The sequence below is a fragment of the Chenopodium album genome, chromosome 11, assembly GCF_948465745.1.
Source record: "Chenopodium album chromosome 11, dcCheAlbu1.1, whole genome shotgun sequence".
Classification (NCBI taxonomy): domain Eukaryota; kingdom Viridiplantae; phylum Streptophyta; class Magnoliopsida; order Caryophyllales; family Amaranthaceae; genus Chenopodium; species Chenopodium album.
In genome coordinates this window covers 9,616,760-9,632,418 of record NC_137844.1, presented here as the reverse complement: position 1 = coordinate 9,632,418, position 15,659 = coordinate 9,616,760, and the positions used below count along the sequence as shown (strand labels likewise).

The 15,659-nt window shown below is 34.3% G+C and overlaps 1 protein-coding gene across 1 annotated transcript; it reads left to right on the top strand.

Annotated features, from left to right (window-relative positions):
- Window positions 1-5,972: 5,972 nt before the first annotated feature.
- LOC145567361 (uncharacterized) lies at window positions 5,973-15,419 on the top strand. The gene is made up of 7 exons (XM_081626623.1): window positions 5,973-6,355; window positions 7,996-11,798; window positions 11,908-11,989; window positions 12,397-12,463; window positions 13,426-13,614; window positions 13,760-13,820; window positions 14,551-15,419. Exons 2-7 carry the CDS (start codon window positions 8,168-8,170, stop codon window positions 14,739-14,741), a joined length of 4,221 nt encoding a protein of 1,406 aa, XP_081482749.1. The 5' UTR covers window positions 5,973-6,355; window positions 7,996-8,167; the 3' UTR covers window positions 14,742-15,419.
- The last annotated feature ends 240 nt before the right edge of the window (window positions 15,420-15,659 follow it).

Below are 15,659 nucleotides of genomic sequence, written 5' to 3'. Positions count from 1 at the left end.
GAAGCTTTCTTCCATAAATTCTCTTGTCTCTTCATTTTCTTGACTTTTTAAGATTAGATTGTAGTATTTCCTCATCATTGTTTGCCTCCATGGTATATATGGCTGTGTAGGATCCTGACTCATCAACCTATTCCATGTTTCTGTTTTTGCAAACTTAGTCCATCTTTTTGTAACATACTTGTCTGGTATTCTTGTTACTGAATGTAGGTGTAGAATTCTGATGCAATGATAACATAACCATCCAGATGCTTCAAAATTTTTGCAAGTACACCATACACTTTAGCTCTCGTGTATATAGTTTACTTGATGTGCAGACCATGGCTTGTCTTCTAGGGTTACTTGATAAAGTATGCATTCTTCAGTTGTCCCTATCATTTGAACAGTTGTTGTCATAGAGTATCCAAACTCCTCTTCAAAGTCTCTGAAGAGTGACAAAGTGAATACCTGTTCACCAAAATCATGAGCTAGATTTAAGCTATTATATATTATGTGTTATTTATGAACTTTTGAGTGAAATTTTTACCTGTGTAGCATGCTTTAGCATTCCAGACAGTGGCAATGAAGTGAATGCTATTGAATTGCTACAGGTAAACTCATCATATTTCTCTGTGCTTCTCCAACGATTGGTTGTCTTCTTAAATATGGTATAAAATTCTGTCAAGGTAGTTGCTTTACTTACTTTGAATCCTATAGCATGATTAGTGCTTTCACTCCTTTGTGATGACAAGATTCCTGCTGAAAAGAAATCTCTACTAAGGGCAAGACACCATTTCTCTTTCAATTCGTACACTCTTTGTACCAAGAATGTGTTGTCAAGTTATATTTCTGCATCATTGCCTGTCACTTTTTGTAACACCCCCAAATCTCCCTCTACGGAAATACCAGTATAATACGTATAATTATACCGTAGAGATAGACTTGGGCATATTACCGCCGCGTGATTACGCAAGGCTACTCAAAACTTACTAAATAAAAACCAATACTTTGCAGCGGAAACTTCAATACTCTTTTATCAATTAAACTATAATAATAACTATTGTCATGAGTACTCAAAATAAAACATAAAGACCAACATTCCTAATCGAGGTGAAACCATTCCCGGGACTCCACATGCTCATCATTGACTCCATCTGAAATTAGTCAACACTGCTTACCATTAAGGTAAATAGGGCGAACCAAAATAGATAGGATATACGGATTAGCATATTATGCTAAGTACGATAAGTGCAAGATAATGTAAACTCAATTTATTTGCAAACATGCTTTAAAAATCAATTCCAATAAATTCCAAACTCATTATTCCAAAACCGATTCCAATGATTCATTATTCAAAATAATAGTTAATAAAACCAATTCCTTTATTAAGAACCAATTTCTTTTAATCCAATTCCTCACCCAAGTGTGCACACCCCCCAAGCTAGTCTCCTTATATTACAAGACTATTCTTGAGGAAAGACCCGGTCATACAAAGTCCAAGGCCTTATCAATAAACCAAATCCGCATAGTGGGATTACCGATATGCTTATAAAGCATTAATAATAATAATAATAATTTAATGGTTCAATAAATCCTTTTAATATCCAATGAATTCCAATATAATTCAAACTCCTATTTAATAATTCCACATACTTTCAAAATCAAAACCTTTTAAATAAATACTTGAGAATAAAATCACATATTAATAACTTTTCAAAATCAATAACTCTTCCTTGAAAAACCTTTTATTTAATTAAACAAACCTTTTAAAATCAATTCCTTTATTTAAACACGATAAGTAATTCAAACCATTCAAAACATGATTTAAAAATCAATCATTCAAAATACTTTTATTAAAATCAATATCTTCAAACATAATTTATTTCAAAATCATAATTCAAATCAATTTAATTCAATCACCAATCAAATCATGTAAAACATGTTATTCAAACCAATCATTTTCAAAGGTATCTAGCCACCTAAACGTACCTTGATCCTTGCTAGAAAAATCACACAAAAAGAACCTCAAGAACCTTGATTCCGAATATCAATCAACACTTCGCACGTTCAAAGTTCAATCACGAATACACCTTGCAAATAACATAACCATAAGGTTATCACAACATAAACTCAAATCTAATGTGCATGGGCTATAAAACTCTTTTAAAATAATACTTTAATATAAAATTATAGCTTTGAAATAGGTATTTGTATTTTAGAAAACTAACCATGAAGAAAATAAAGGAATAGGATTAAAGAGAATTGAATTTTCGTAGGAAAGAATAGACAGAACTTGCAGAGGTCATAACTCCTTCAATATAACTCCGAATTGGGTGATTCTTGAGCCTAACCTCAAGGAGTTTTTGAGAGGAACAATCTTTTGTGAAACATCAATACCCCAAAAACTGACCAGAAGTGCCCGAAAACTGGCTTCAAAGGTATACGGGATAATATTTGTATGAAAAGTGGAGAAGAAAAGTATGAAAAGGTTTAGGGAAAAAAAGAATAAGAGAGAAGAAGAGAATTGGGTTTTTGGTGTGAATATGAGAGGTATGAAGGGGTATTTATAGGCTAGCTCATGCAAGAATTGTGGCAAGAGAATGTGGGAAGAATTATGGTAAAAAGAATTAAGGAAATTACTTGGAGAAGTGAATAAAAGAATTAAGGAAACTTTGGATATTAAGGTGATTGTGTATAATTGAATATGGAATGTATGTATGTCATGAAAAATAATAAGGACATTGGAATTACTTGGGGAATAATTAAGAATAATGGATGACAAGAAAATATGATGATTAGATATTAAAAAGATGGAGAAATAGAATTAAGGAAAATAAGAGATTTTAAGGAGATAATTAAAAATTTAATTTACCAAAATAAGTCACCCAAAAATCCATCATGGTGGCATTAGATATTTAGGGAATTAATTTGCTAGTTTTAAGGAATTTAAAATAATTGTGTAAATAATATTTATTGTATAAAATAATTAATTAATAAAATTCCAATTATTCACTAAATAAAATAACTAAGAAAATCAGATTTTCTACACATAGAAAATCCAAAATCATAGTTAATAATTTAGGAATTTTCGGCCCTTTTAAATAAATAATAAAATATAATTTTGTTTAATTAAAATATCCGAAATATATATAAATAATCCGGTTTTTAAAATAAAATAAATGGATAATAAATCTTATCCAAAATCCAAAAATAATAATTGAGTTTTAAAATATTTTTGGCGCCAAAATTCAAATAGAAAAATAAATTACTTAAAATACCCTTTTGAGAAAATACTAATTAATTAATTAATTAGAAAATACGTTTCAAAAATACGGGGTATTACACTTTTCTTCAAATTCTTGTTTTGTCACACACCACTTTAAACACTGGTTGAATGCATACTTGAACTCTTTGTCTTTTTTTAGAGCCCCATATGTGGCTATTGCATTTTGTTCCAAATGTCAGATACAAAGTCTATGCCTTATATTGGGAAGCACCTACATTCAAAATAAGAGGTCACTTTATGAATTAAAAAGGGTCACTTTATGTAGTAAAAATGGTCACTTTATACACTAAAAATTGTAACTTATTACTTAGGGTCACTTTAGGCAGTAAATATAAACTTATTACCTGCTCAATTGCATTTGCTATGACTTGGTTCTGGTTAGTGAATATTGAAGTTGGTGTTTTACCCTCCATAGCTTTCAAGAAGGTTTCTAGTAGCCACCCAAACGATTCAGTTTTTTCATCCCCAATAAAAGCACATGCAAACATACAATTATGCTAGTGATTGTTTATGCCAACAAATTGAGCACATATAAGATTATACCGGTTGGTCCTGTATGTTGTATCAAAGACAAGAACATCTCCATATATTCTATAGTCTTCTAGCATCATCGAATCTCTCCAAAATATATTGGAAATTCTTCCTTCATTGTCAAACTTCACTCTAAAAAAGAAGTTTGGATCCTCTGATTGTTCTTGATTTAAAAGGTTCAAAAAAGTTTGAGCATCTCTAGCCTGAATTTGCTCCATTCTTAACCTTGAACAGAAATTTAGGTGATCTACAACACTGTGCCCTATATTCTGTTCTCCTCCAGCTTCAGTAGCCATGTAATTGTAACTGTCCATTATAGTCAAACTTGAAGATTTCATTGTTTTGATTGCTTCAGCTTTTTCTTCTGTCATTTTTCTTTCAAACCGATGTAAGCCACTGTGACCTTGTTAGTTCGTGGCTATATTGTATTACATGTGACACCACCTCAACCTGTCCTTCTTTATTAAGTTTTGCTCTTATGTTTGCCTTACAATCATATCGTGTGATGGCTACTTGTCTTTGCTTTCTTGCTTTCACATTTACATTCTCTTCATCAATCATTTCAACCAATTCTGTTTTCTTGTCACCTGAATTTCTCTTTCCTTCAGCATAACACACATAATATTTTTCACTTTTATCTTTGTCTTTGTGATGTATCTAGTTGTATGTTTTCTAATTGAAAACCCGAGTATAGCTGCATGCTTTTCATACAATTTCAAGATTTCTTCAAAAATTTGTCTTACCACACCAATAAATGATCCTCTAAGATCTAAACCAGAAGCATCGATTGGATTTGCACCTGTGATTTAACACTGTCATATCAGATAAACAATAGCAGCATATCATTATGTTTAGAGAAATACTATGTTTTATATTTATCACTTTTATGCATAAAAAGGGTTACCTTATTTATGCATAAAAAGGGGTCACCTTTATTAATAAAAAGGGTCACCTTTGCATAATAATTACAAGGTTGATTATACGTTTTATAACAAAAAGGTAACATGTGAGTTTACAAAAGGGTAACATTTGTGTGTACAAAGGGTCACCTTTATGCATAAAAGGGTAACATTCGTTCACACAAAGAGTAACAAAATTCAGCACATTAACTTCAAAATTCAGTTTCATTCCAAGGTTGATTGTATTGAAATTACCTTCAGTTTCATTTGATTTCGATGTTTGTGTTGAATTTGAATCAATTGACTTATGAGGAACCACTTGATTTTCTTCTGCATTGTCAATTTGATTACCTCTAGTGTCCTGATTCGTGCTTATACTTTCTCTATCCTCGTTTATTAAAGGCGCTTCTCTGTGTTCATCATCAATTCGAGTAGTTTCTATGTTATCTTCTACAAAATTCTCTATTTCATCTTCTATTATTGTGTGATTTAGGTCGAAATCACCTAACAATGGTGTTTGAATTTGCCTCCGTTGTTGTAGAAAATCGTGGATCAAATTACTGCAATTTGATGAATTGAAGTTTGCTGATAAATCCTCCATTGGTGATCGATCGAATCCCTAAGGTAATCAATTTTTCTCTCTCCTTCATTGTTGCGTTTTCTCTCTCCTCCATTGTTGCGTTTTCTCAGTTTCTCTCTTCTCCATTGTTCTCAGTTTTTTGCGTCTTTTATGATTTTTTTTTTAAAAAAAAGGGCACGTGTGGCGGCGCCCAATTTACAATAAATTATTGTAAACCGGGTGCATGCAAATTTTTTTGCAAATTTTATTGGCATGTAAGTGAACAAGAAGGCAAAAGTATTCCAAACAAAAGATAATATGTTGGTATATTCTTTCTGTTTCATTTTTATTGCTTCATAGAGCAAAGTTAACTTTATTAGAAAATAAAGTAAAATTGTGTGCAAGATTATTTGATAAGGTAAAAGAGGGAGAGAGCAAGTGGGGTTGTAAGTTTACCCAATACTACAACAACAAAAAATCTTAAAAGGACATATCAATGAAAAAATAGTCTGTAACAAACAAACAAGAAGAGATGAAGGAAGCATGAATTACTTTGTTTTTGTTTCTCTTTCCTCTTCCTTTTTTTATAGAACCCAACTACTTTTTAAAAATCAACTTAAGAGAAATTTAAATTATGAGTTGCTTTCTTTTTCTTTTTCCCTTTCTCCTTTACAAACTAAACACTCCCTTAAATTCTTAACGCAAAGCTTTAAATTCAACACGTATAGAATTTTAACCCACGTACAAACGGTACAGTAAACAAGTCGAATATAGAACCGAAATCAGTCAAATACTCAAATTCAACTTTGTTACAAAAAAAATCAAAATTCAGCAACTAGTAAAGCAAAAGAGTTTGGGCTTTTGTCTAAACGTTGTCTATGAATGTATGAACATTACTAGGGTTAACCATAAGCCGTATCCTTAACCAAAACCCCGTACTTCCTGTTCCCTTTCAAGCTTTTCTTCCCTCTTTAATGGCTGATTGACATCTCCAAACCCTCAATTACTCCTTTTCTCCCTAATTTTATTCATTAATCTCTTTTTTTTCTTTCTCGATTTTCGGCTTCAAAGTGTTTCGATGATTTGAAGATTCAATTGATTTTGGTACGCTATTTCTTTCTCTTTATTTGATTGTTATATTTAATTGGTTTGATGATTTCTGGAATTTTTGAAATTGGGGGAAAAAAATTGCGAAATTTTGATTTTGTGGTCCTGAACTTTTGGTATGAATTCGAATCTTAGTATATTCTATGTTATATTCCGCTGATTTTATTTCTAGGTTTAGTTTAATTTGTTTTAGGTTATGTAATTGCATTTTTGCGAATTTGTGAATTTGTGAGTTTGATTTACATTTATTTAGAGATTGGGATTTTTGAAGGGAAGTGGTCTTGGTTTGATCATTAAAGATAGATGAACAGAAAACCGTAGCATTCCTCAATGTTTAGATCTATTAGACTTGATTATGATTCTATTAGTAATAAATTTAAGGATAATAACGAGCTTAATTTTATGTACTCGTAACCGATCTGAGCTCGATGTGGTTAAAGCTTGGCTTGGGACCATTATGAGATGTGCTAGGCATTGCCGAGCTTGGCGTAAAAGCTCGCGAACTAGCTTAAATACATAAACTATATGGAATAGTTGAGCTATAATGAAAGCTGAGTTTGGCATAGAGGTTCATGAAACTGGCTTAAATATATCGATTACATGGTATAGATAAGCTATGATGTATGATTAACAATGTTGATTTTGACACGAAACTATAAGAATCTCAAAATTTTGGCAAATAAGTTAGAAATATTGTAACTGAAGCGAGTATATTGTTTTACTTGTTTTTTGTTAGTAGAGCTCGTCTTGAGCTCAGGTTCAAATCAATTTCAATTTCAAGTTGAGTTGAGCCTGAAATTTCAATTTTGACTCGCTGAAGTAAGTTGAGCTGAGCTATATCTGCTATGGTGCCACCCCAAGCTCAATCTCTACTTAACTTGTTAGGTTGTTACCACCCCTGATCCAACATCTTTGTATTGTCCGAGAATAGGACACAGCTATCTTCCGTAGTATTTATGTTTTTGTTGTTTAATCCGTGTGTTTTTTAACTTTCATTGTAAATTAAGGTGTTTAACTCCCTAAGTAAACTTATATATCTCAAAGCGTGAAGACTGCAACATTGGTTTTTTAGGTGCAATTTAGAGTCTAGGTACCAAATTCTAATGTGTTCTTCCAAGGCCAAATGTTTGTACTTGTTTTCATCGTATAATTAGGTATCTGACTGACCAAAGTAACCATACTTGTCCGAAGTGTAAAGAATGCAACATGTGTACTTTAGGTGAAATTATATTTGTAACAGGTTTTGCTATTGTTATCCATAGCCAAATGTTTGTACTTAAAATTGGTGTGCTTCTGTAATATTGGGACTTAAATAATGGAGAAGGCGTTCTCCACTCTGAAGGTTCAGATTGCTTTTGCATGCTCCTACATTTGCTTATATTTTTCTTTGTTTGTCTTTTTAGTAGTAGAACTCTTGATTAGTCCTAATTTGGCTGCTTCTGATCTCTGTACATTATACATCAATTCATCTGAATGCTTATACAACTTTTATTTGTAGTGGCTTCATTGACATTTTTAACCTTATTCTATTCCTCTTTAGGATCATCTTCAAATATGTTCTTATACAAATGATCTGAAAATCTTACCGTATTTCCCTTCCTAATTACACTTTGTTTCATGTTTCTTTGTTTGGATAGAGATTGTATGGTGGTAACTTGATATTCTTCCAGACTCAAGCAACTGTAATTAATAGGTGGAGAAATTCACCAAGTTTGGGCTGGAAATTTAAGCAAGATAGAATGCTGGATAAGTACCCTCTTCTTGAAACCGAGCAAGCATTAGACTTGTGGCCGTCCAGTGAGATCTAGAATGGAGCAAACTGTTTCCGAAAGACCTTTGTATCAGGAGCAGCATATCAGCCAACTCCATACACAACCTAATGGTACAGTAAACAGCAATGGTGCTCATTTGGAACGGGATCCAGAAGAACGATGGTGCCCCAGGAGAATTAGTGGCGATGAATTAAGACATGATAAGGTCCAAATGCCTTTATGTCGTGACAACTTACGAGGCAACTGTACTCGTGGAGCATTTTGTAGATTTTTACACTCTGAATCTAATGAACATGATAGATCCAGGTTCTGTCAGAATGAGCCAGAAAAGTTGGGTGATGTTTCAACCGTAGGAAACTCACAATTATATAGAACAAATGAAGAAGCTGGTTCCACAGCTAAATTTTCATCAAGAGGTCGCAGGAGCAGGTCTCCTTGCCGTAGATTTCAGAGTGGAAGGTGCTACCGTGGAGTATCTTGCCCATATTTGCACCCTGAAATGCCCAGTTTTCATTATTCGAGAGTAGAGCAGCAGCAAGTAGACAGAGCGGTAAGAGATCCTGGTTTTGATGGAAGGAATAGAGACAACTTTGGAAGGATTTCTCTGGAACATGTTGAAGCAAATAAGGAAAATAATTCAGCGATCATGTCTTTTTCAAGAGAATGCAGGAGCAGATCTCCTTGTCAGCATTTCCTCAGAGGCAAATGTGATTTTGGAGCATCATGCAAACGTTGGCACCCAGTCAATACGTATGCCAGTTCCAGACATGATTTGAATACTCAACATCATCAAGGAATTACAGAAACTTTTAATTACCCTGGTTCTGGTGAAAGAAGTCGAGATGTCACTTTGAGGACATCTCAAGAGCATGACAGAGAAAATATGCATAATCTTTTGAGAACTGGTGCTTTTTCGAGGGAGTCCAGGGAAAAATCGCCCTGCCGAAATTACCTCAGGGGAAGATGTTATCGTGGATCATCTTGTTTACATTTGCACCCTGTTACTGTGTATGATAGACCAAGGTCTGATTCATGGAGTGCTGAACAACATCAAGTAGTTTCTGGAACTTCGAGATCTCCACATTTCGTTGATGGCAGTATAGCTACCAATTTCAGGATATCTCAAAGTCACGATCACAATAATTATGTAAACCAACCATGTCGTGACACACATGCTTTCTGTGAGCAAAACAAAGCATGGTTGACAAAGGATGCCGTGCAGTTGGCTGGTAGCAGAGAAGAAATGGATGTAAATGCAAGAAGTTCGTCTTATGAGAGGCAGAGAAACAGGTTGGCTGGTAATTTTGGTTTCGACAAGCCAATACGAGAGGTTTGCCTTCAGTTTACGAAGGGTAGATGTACCCGTGGAGAACTGTGTAGATATCTCCATGGATTCCATGAATATGCTACTTCTACCTCTAACTGGAATGAAAAACCAAACGCAGAAGCTGCTCGAGATTCTGGGTATTTTGGTGTGGCAAATCAATACGCCAATACAACGACGGCTCAAGATCCTGCAGGTTTCAAGAACTATCAAAGTTCGTTAGGTGAAAGCAGTCTAAAAGCATCTGATGGTTGGTTTGACATGCGACGTGTTGATGGGCTCAATTGTGAAGTTTCCGGAGAAAAAAATAGGAGTTTTTGCAATTCTGCTAAAGGACATGAGAATGTTAGTTTATGGAGTCGGCCATTCAAAAGGCAAAGAAGCAGGAGTAGGTCTCCCATCAACTTACAAGATGATTTCCATAGCCGGAAGTTTAGTAGATGCGATTCTCGGATTGACTTATATGGAGGTAGGTCCTGCAATGTTGCGCAATTTCAGTATCCAGATCGTCGTTCTTACAGGTATGAGAAGCCTATGTATCACGTGAATGGCCAACAGCGGACAGGTGAAGAAACTTCAGTGAACCCTCGCTCTTGTGAACAATATGACTCCAAGCTGATGACACCTCAAATGCATGAAAAAGTGGTTACTCAAGGTTTGCAGCTTGAACAGCATGCCAATGGCGGTCTTGGTTCAAATATTGTGATTGTGGGGATGAAAAATGAAGCTGATACTGTAAAATGTGCTTTACAACCTAGTACTAACCAAAATGAAGAGATATTAGAAGCAGACAGTGTTGCAGTAGATAGTTCAGAGGGGGCAGCTGCTAGTAATCAGGATGCTCTGGAATTGGGCTCAACATATTCAGGTGGAAAGCACCTTATTTCTCCATCGGCTAGTGATCAAACGATATTAGTACAAGAAGCCAATGTTGAAGCACCCATTGATTTGGGTCAGGAGGGTAAAGATGAAACTGTAGAGTTGACACAATCAATAAAAACCTATTGTAGGAAGAAGAGTAAAAAAAGGCAGCCTATATCTTGTGAAGAACCTACGAGAGAAGAGGCAATTGATGCCTCAAAACAGGGCGTGGAATTCTGTTCTGTGGTAGACACTTCATTGAGTAAGCCAAATATTGTGAATGTTTCTAGCAATCCAGTAGATATGGAGATGAGTGCCTCCAAAAATAATGGTTTGGAGAATGTGCTCATGCATGACCATCCAGTTAAAAAGAAGTTTAGGATAAAGCGTAAAAAAAAGGGCCCTGATGCTTCGTGTGAAGAAACCAGGAAGGGAGAAGTATGTAATGATTTGAAACTGGATACCCCTGTCTGTTATTTGGAGAAGACTTCCTTGAGCAATCCAGATACTGTGACTGTATCTGATATTCCAGCTGATATGAAGATGAGTGCTTCCAATAATAATGATTTGGAGGATGTCCTCATGGATGAAGATCCAGTCATAAAGCAGGTAAAGAAGAAGAATAAAAAAAAGCAGGCAAAGAAGAATAAAAGAAAGCGCTCTGAAATGGAAACAAGTGCATCTTGTGAAGAACCAATGAAGGAAGAGGCAGCTGATTCCTCAAAACAGGGGATTCAAATCAGTTCTCTGCTAGATACTTCTTTGAGTGATGCAAATACCTTGTCTTTATCTGGAGTTCCAGTTGAAATGGAGACAAGTGCTTCCAAAAATAATGATTTGCAGAATGTACTTATGCATGACCAGCCAGTTAAAAAGAAAGTAAAGAAGAAGCGTAAAAAGAAGAGACCTGCTGCATCTTGTGAAGAAACCATGGAGGTAGAGGTAACTGATGCCTCAAAATTGGGGACTCCTATCTGTTCTGTGGTAGAGACTTCTATTAGCAATCCAAATATTGTGTCTGTATCTGGTGATCCAGTTGATTTGAAGTTGAGCTCTTCTAATAATAATGATTTGGAGAATGTGCTCATGGATGGCCAATTAAAAAAGAAGGTGAAGAAGAAAAAAAAAAAGCACTCTAAATCCGCAACTATTGAAGAACCCTTGGAAGGAGATGTAGCTGAATCCTCTAAAAAAGTGATGCCAATCAGTTCTTTGGTAGAGACTTCTTTGAGTATCCCAAATATCGTGTCTGTATCTGGTGTTCCAGTCGATAAGATTAGTGCTTCAAAAAATAACCATTTAGAAAATGTGCCTATGTGTGACAATCCTGTGAAACAGCAAGCTTCGCCATTGTCATTAAAAGGAGTTGTGCCAAATTCTAGAAGAAAGCTTCTTGTCCTTGATGTGAATGGGATATTGGTTGACATAGTTGTGGGTTATAGTCATCGATATAAGCCGGATACAAGGGTGGCAACAAAAGCAGGTTAAAGAATTTTACCTAATCTCACTTATTCATCACCTTAATTTGTGTTATTCTACTTATTTTGATTGATTTCATATTTATGTCTGACACTTTTCCGTTGTAATTTCAGTCTTCAAACGTCCTTTCTGCGATGAATTTCTGCAGTTCTGCTTTGATAGATTTGATGTGGGCATTTGGTCATCAAGAACCAGGTAAGTATCTCTATCAATTCACTCATCTTTTGTGGATTATGAGGTTTTTTTTTCTCCTTGATTGAATCTGTTGCAAAATTTTCTTTTGGTTTTCTCCAGTGTTGTATTCAGTACCCTGTAACTTGTAAACATGTCTAATTTGACAAGGCTAGGTGATTAATTAGATCCTCATCTGTAACACTATCTATAATATGAAATTCAAAGGTATTAGTCTATGAAATTTCAATAATTGTCTTTGTTATTGCCTTGTGTCTATGAATTCAATGTAGCTATGCTGTTACGAATAGCTATTGAATATACTTGATGTGGCTGCTGTTATATCTGCACAAGGAGTATATATTCTCATTCTTGTTTCTGGCAACATTAACCTGATTGATTGCCTTATGGATCTCTAATTTTTCTTGCAGGCAGAACTTGAAGAAGGTGGTAGACTTTCTCTTGGAGGATTCCAAGGATAGGTTAAGATTCTGTTGGGTAAGACATTAATATCAAACAATGGAGTTTATATATGTTATAATGATGTGCTTGTCTTTTCAATTAGTGTTCTATTAGTAAAATCTTGCCAATTTATGATTAAGATACTGTTACAAATGCTACAATTCTTTTTCTGGTATTGTGACTGTTACTTTCTGTTCTACTCCATGATATATACGAGGGAAAATATATTTAAGATATGCCACGAAAAATCAGAAGATGTTTAGGGAGCTTTTTTTAGTTAGTTGTTCCTCCTAAAGGAAGGAAAATTTGGCAAATTCTTCAGAGTGATAATTTAGGAGACTGCTTGCCTGTGACTCCTGACTAGTTGGGTGTACGGTCATGGTCATTTAGAACCTCTACCTTTCCTGGTCTAGCAAAATTTACAGTCCATACTGAAAGCTGTCGCGGTTGGTGTCGTAAAATCTGTTTTTTTTTTATTTATTTTATTTTATTTTATTTATATATATATATATATATATATATATATATATATATATATATATATATATATATATATTTATTATTATTATTATTATTATTATTATTATTATTTTTTTTTTTTTTAAACATAATTTTAGAGACTGAACTTTAACACTTTTCTTAATTTTTTTTATGAGTTTATTTTTCAACAATTAGTTTAAGTGGTTGATTAGCTGCTTATGGGGGATTTTTTTTTTTTTTTTTTTTTCTTAAGATGGATTAATAGCTGAGAATAAGTTTAAAACATACAGTTATTATTCTGAATTTGCTTCATAATATGTCCAATTATTAGTGGCACATTGTTTTTCAAATAAAAAAGATTCTGCGATCTGTATGTTGTATCTTGATTCTAGTTTGATCTCGATACTTAATTCTCATTGTTACATTTTCTCACAATTATAGTTTTATACTTTTATGCCTTTTTCAATGCGGCCTTTGTAGTTTGGTTTCTGACTGACTAAGCGAGAAACTCTTTCCAGGATCAATCCCATTGTACTGCTACAGAATACAAAACCCTTGAAAACAGGGAGAAGCCCCTTGTTCTAAAGGAACTTAAGTACCTGTGGTGGGACACCAAGGGTTCACGCCTTCCTTGGGATGCTGGGTATTATAATGAAACAAATACAGTATTGTTGGATGATTCACCATACAAAGCTTTACGGAATCCTGTAAGTGCTAAATTATATACATTGTCTTCAGATATGTTCACAGAATAGGCTTTCATTGGATCAGTGTTTTATTCATCAATCATCGTCAGGTCACCTCTGATACTATTCTAAACTCTTTACCTTTTTTGGTACGTCTGTTGTTCAGCCCAATACAGCCATATTTCCGCGTCCATACAGTTACAAGAATGCTGGTGATCATTCACTAGGTAATATTACCTCAACCTTTATAGAAGTTTATATTATGGATAACTTGCTACTGGATAGTATTTGTTTCAGTGTCCTGCTTGATAATCATATTTGACATGCTGTATTATTGTTGATCTACCTGGGTTGGATCTATATTTGTGCTTGGTTTTATTTCAAATACATGTGTCAGCTCCTCTTGTTGGTTCTGTTCTGTTCTGTATTAATTAATACATTTGCTGCCATTACCCCTTCAATTTTCGTATTTTAAGTAGAACTAGTGTTTGGCCCGGGCGTTGCTCCGGGTGTTACTTTGAGTATTTTTATCATTATTAAAGAGCTTGAAAGAATTTTTTTATTCTCAAAAATTATAATATTACAATAACAATAATAAATAGTTTTGAATAATTTTGCTTTTATTTCTAATATGTATTTATATATTTATGTGCATAGATAGAGCAACATTAGCTTATAGCTTGGATGGTAATAAGTTGGTCTTCATTTAATGAGGTCTTGTGTTCAAACCTTATTGGATGCATTTTTGGTTAACCATGACATGAAACAAAAATGTGCTAAAAGTACATGTGCCATATTGAATGATGACGTGGCATTATGCTGGTGCAAGAATGAGATACACGTGGTACATTGACATTTTTAGGAACGCTTTTTAATATATAATAAAGTATAGAAGTATAGATATAGATTATCTATAGTATTGTGTAATGCTTTTTTCATGATCTGAAATCATGACAGGGCCTGGTGGTGATCTTCGTAAATATCTTGAAAGACTGGCAGAGGCTGAGGATGTCCAGAAATTCATCCAGGAAAATCCATTTGGTCAAAGGCCCATCTCCATTGCAAGCAGGTCTTGGAATTTTTATTCTAAAATTGTTGGTAATTACGGAAGGCAAGAAGAATATTCAAATATTGCCCCTGGCTCATAGCACAGTCTTGGTAGTAACATTCTGCTAAAAGCTGGTTGAATTTTCGTAAGATGTTTGGTGCCTATTAGGTTAATATCTGCCAGTGCTGGCTGTATACTTCAGGGGTTGACAGACTTTAGTTTGTCATTTGTTTGTCGCTGCCAGTTTGTTGAGCATGTACCTGTAGAGGCCTCACTCACATCTGAGCAGTGCTATGACTGCCTATTCTCGATGGTGGCCCTCATTTTTGTACTTTAGGTTTTATTTAGTTTTGTGACAGAAATGTACAAGTAAATCATAGATCATAGGCTTATAATTTATTCTTTTAACTGGATCGTGATAAAAAGCTGTTATTCAATGTCAAGACGTCTAATGCTGCTGAGCCTCTTATTAAGAGAGCTGCCAAGGAGTTGAACCGAACCTGTAGCCATGATTTCAATGCGGCTGATTTTTTTTTTTTTCTCCCTATGTACTAATATAATGATCTTACAGTTAGTACCTTCTTTTATAATACCCTGCTGTCCTGTGCTGCAAACAAAGTCTAGTTTGGTTGTACACAGGTAACATGCTGGAATATTGCAGGCACAATGGCACAAACCGAAAACAAATTAGCACATGGTTACATTTGTTTGGATTGTTGTTAATCATGATTATGACAATAATTTTGTAATTATGATGGAAGTTCAATGCCATAATGTTTAAGATCCTGCTTGAAAGAGATGTTAAGTTTTCTCAGCAAATCATATTGAAACTATATTATGAATCTTCCACCTTGATTTTCATACGTGAAAATGACTGCTTCCTCTGTCCCTATTTATTTGCCCCATAGCTAATTTTTGAGTTAACTTTTATTAACTTTGACCGCAAATTCCCATTAATGTATAAGAGATAATATAGTCAAGTGGGATCTTGTTGGATTCATCGAATTATATATTTTAT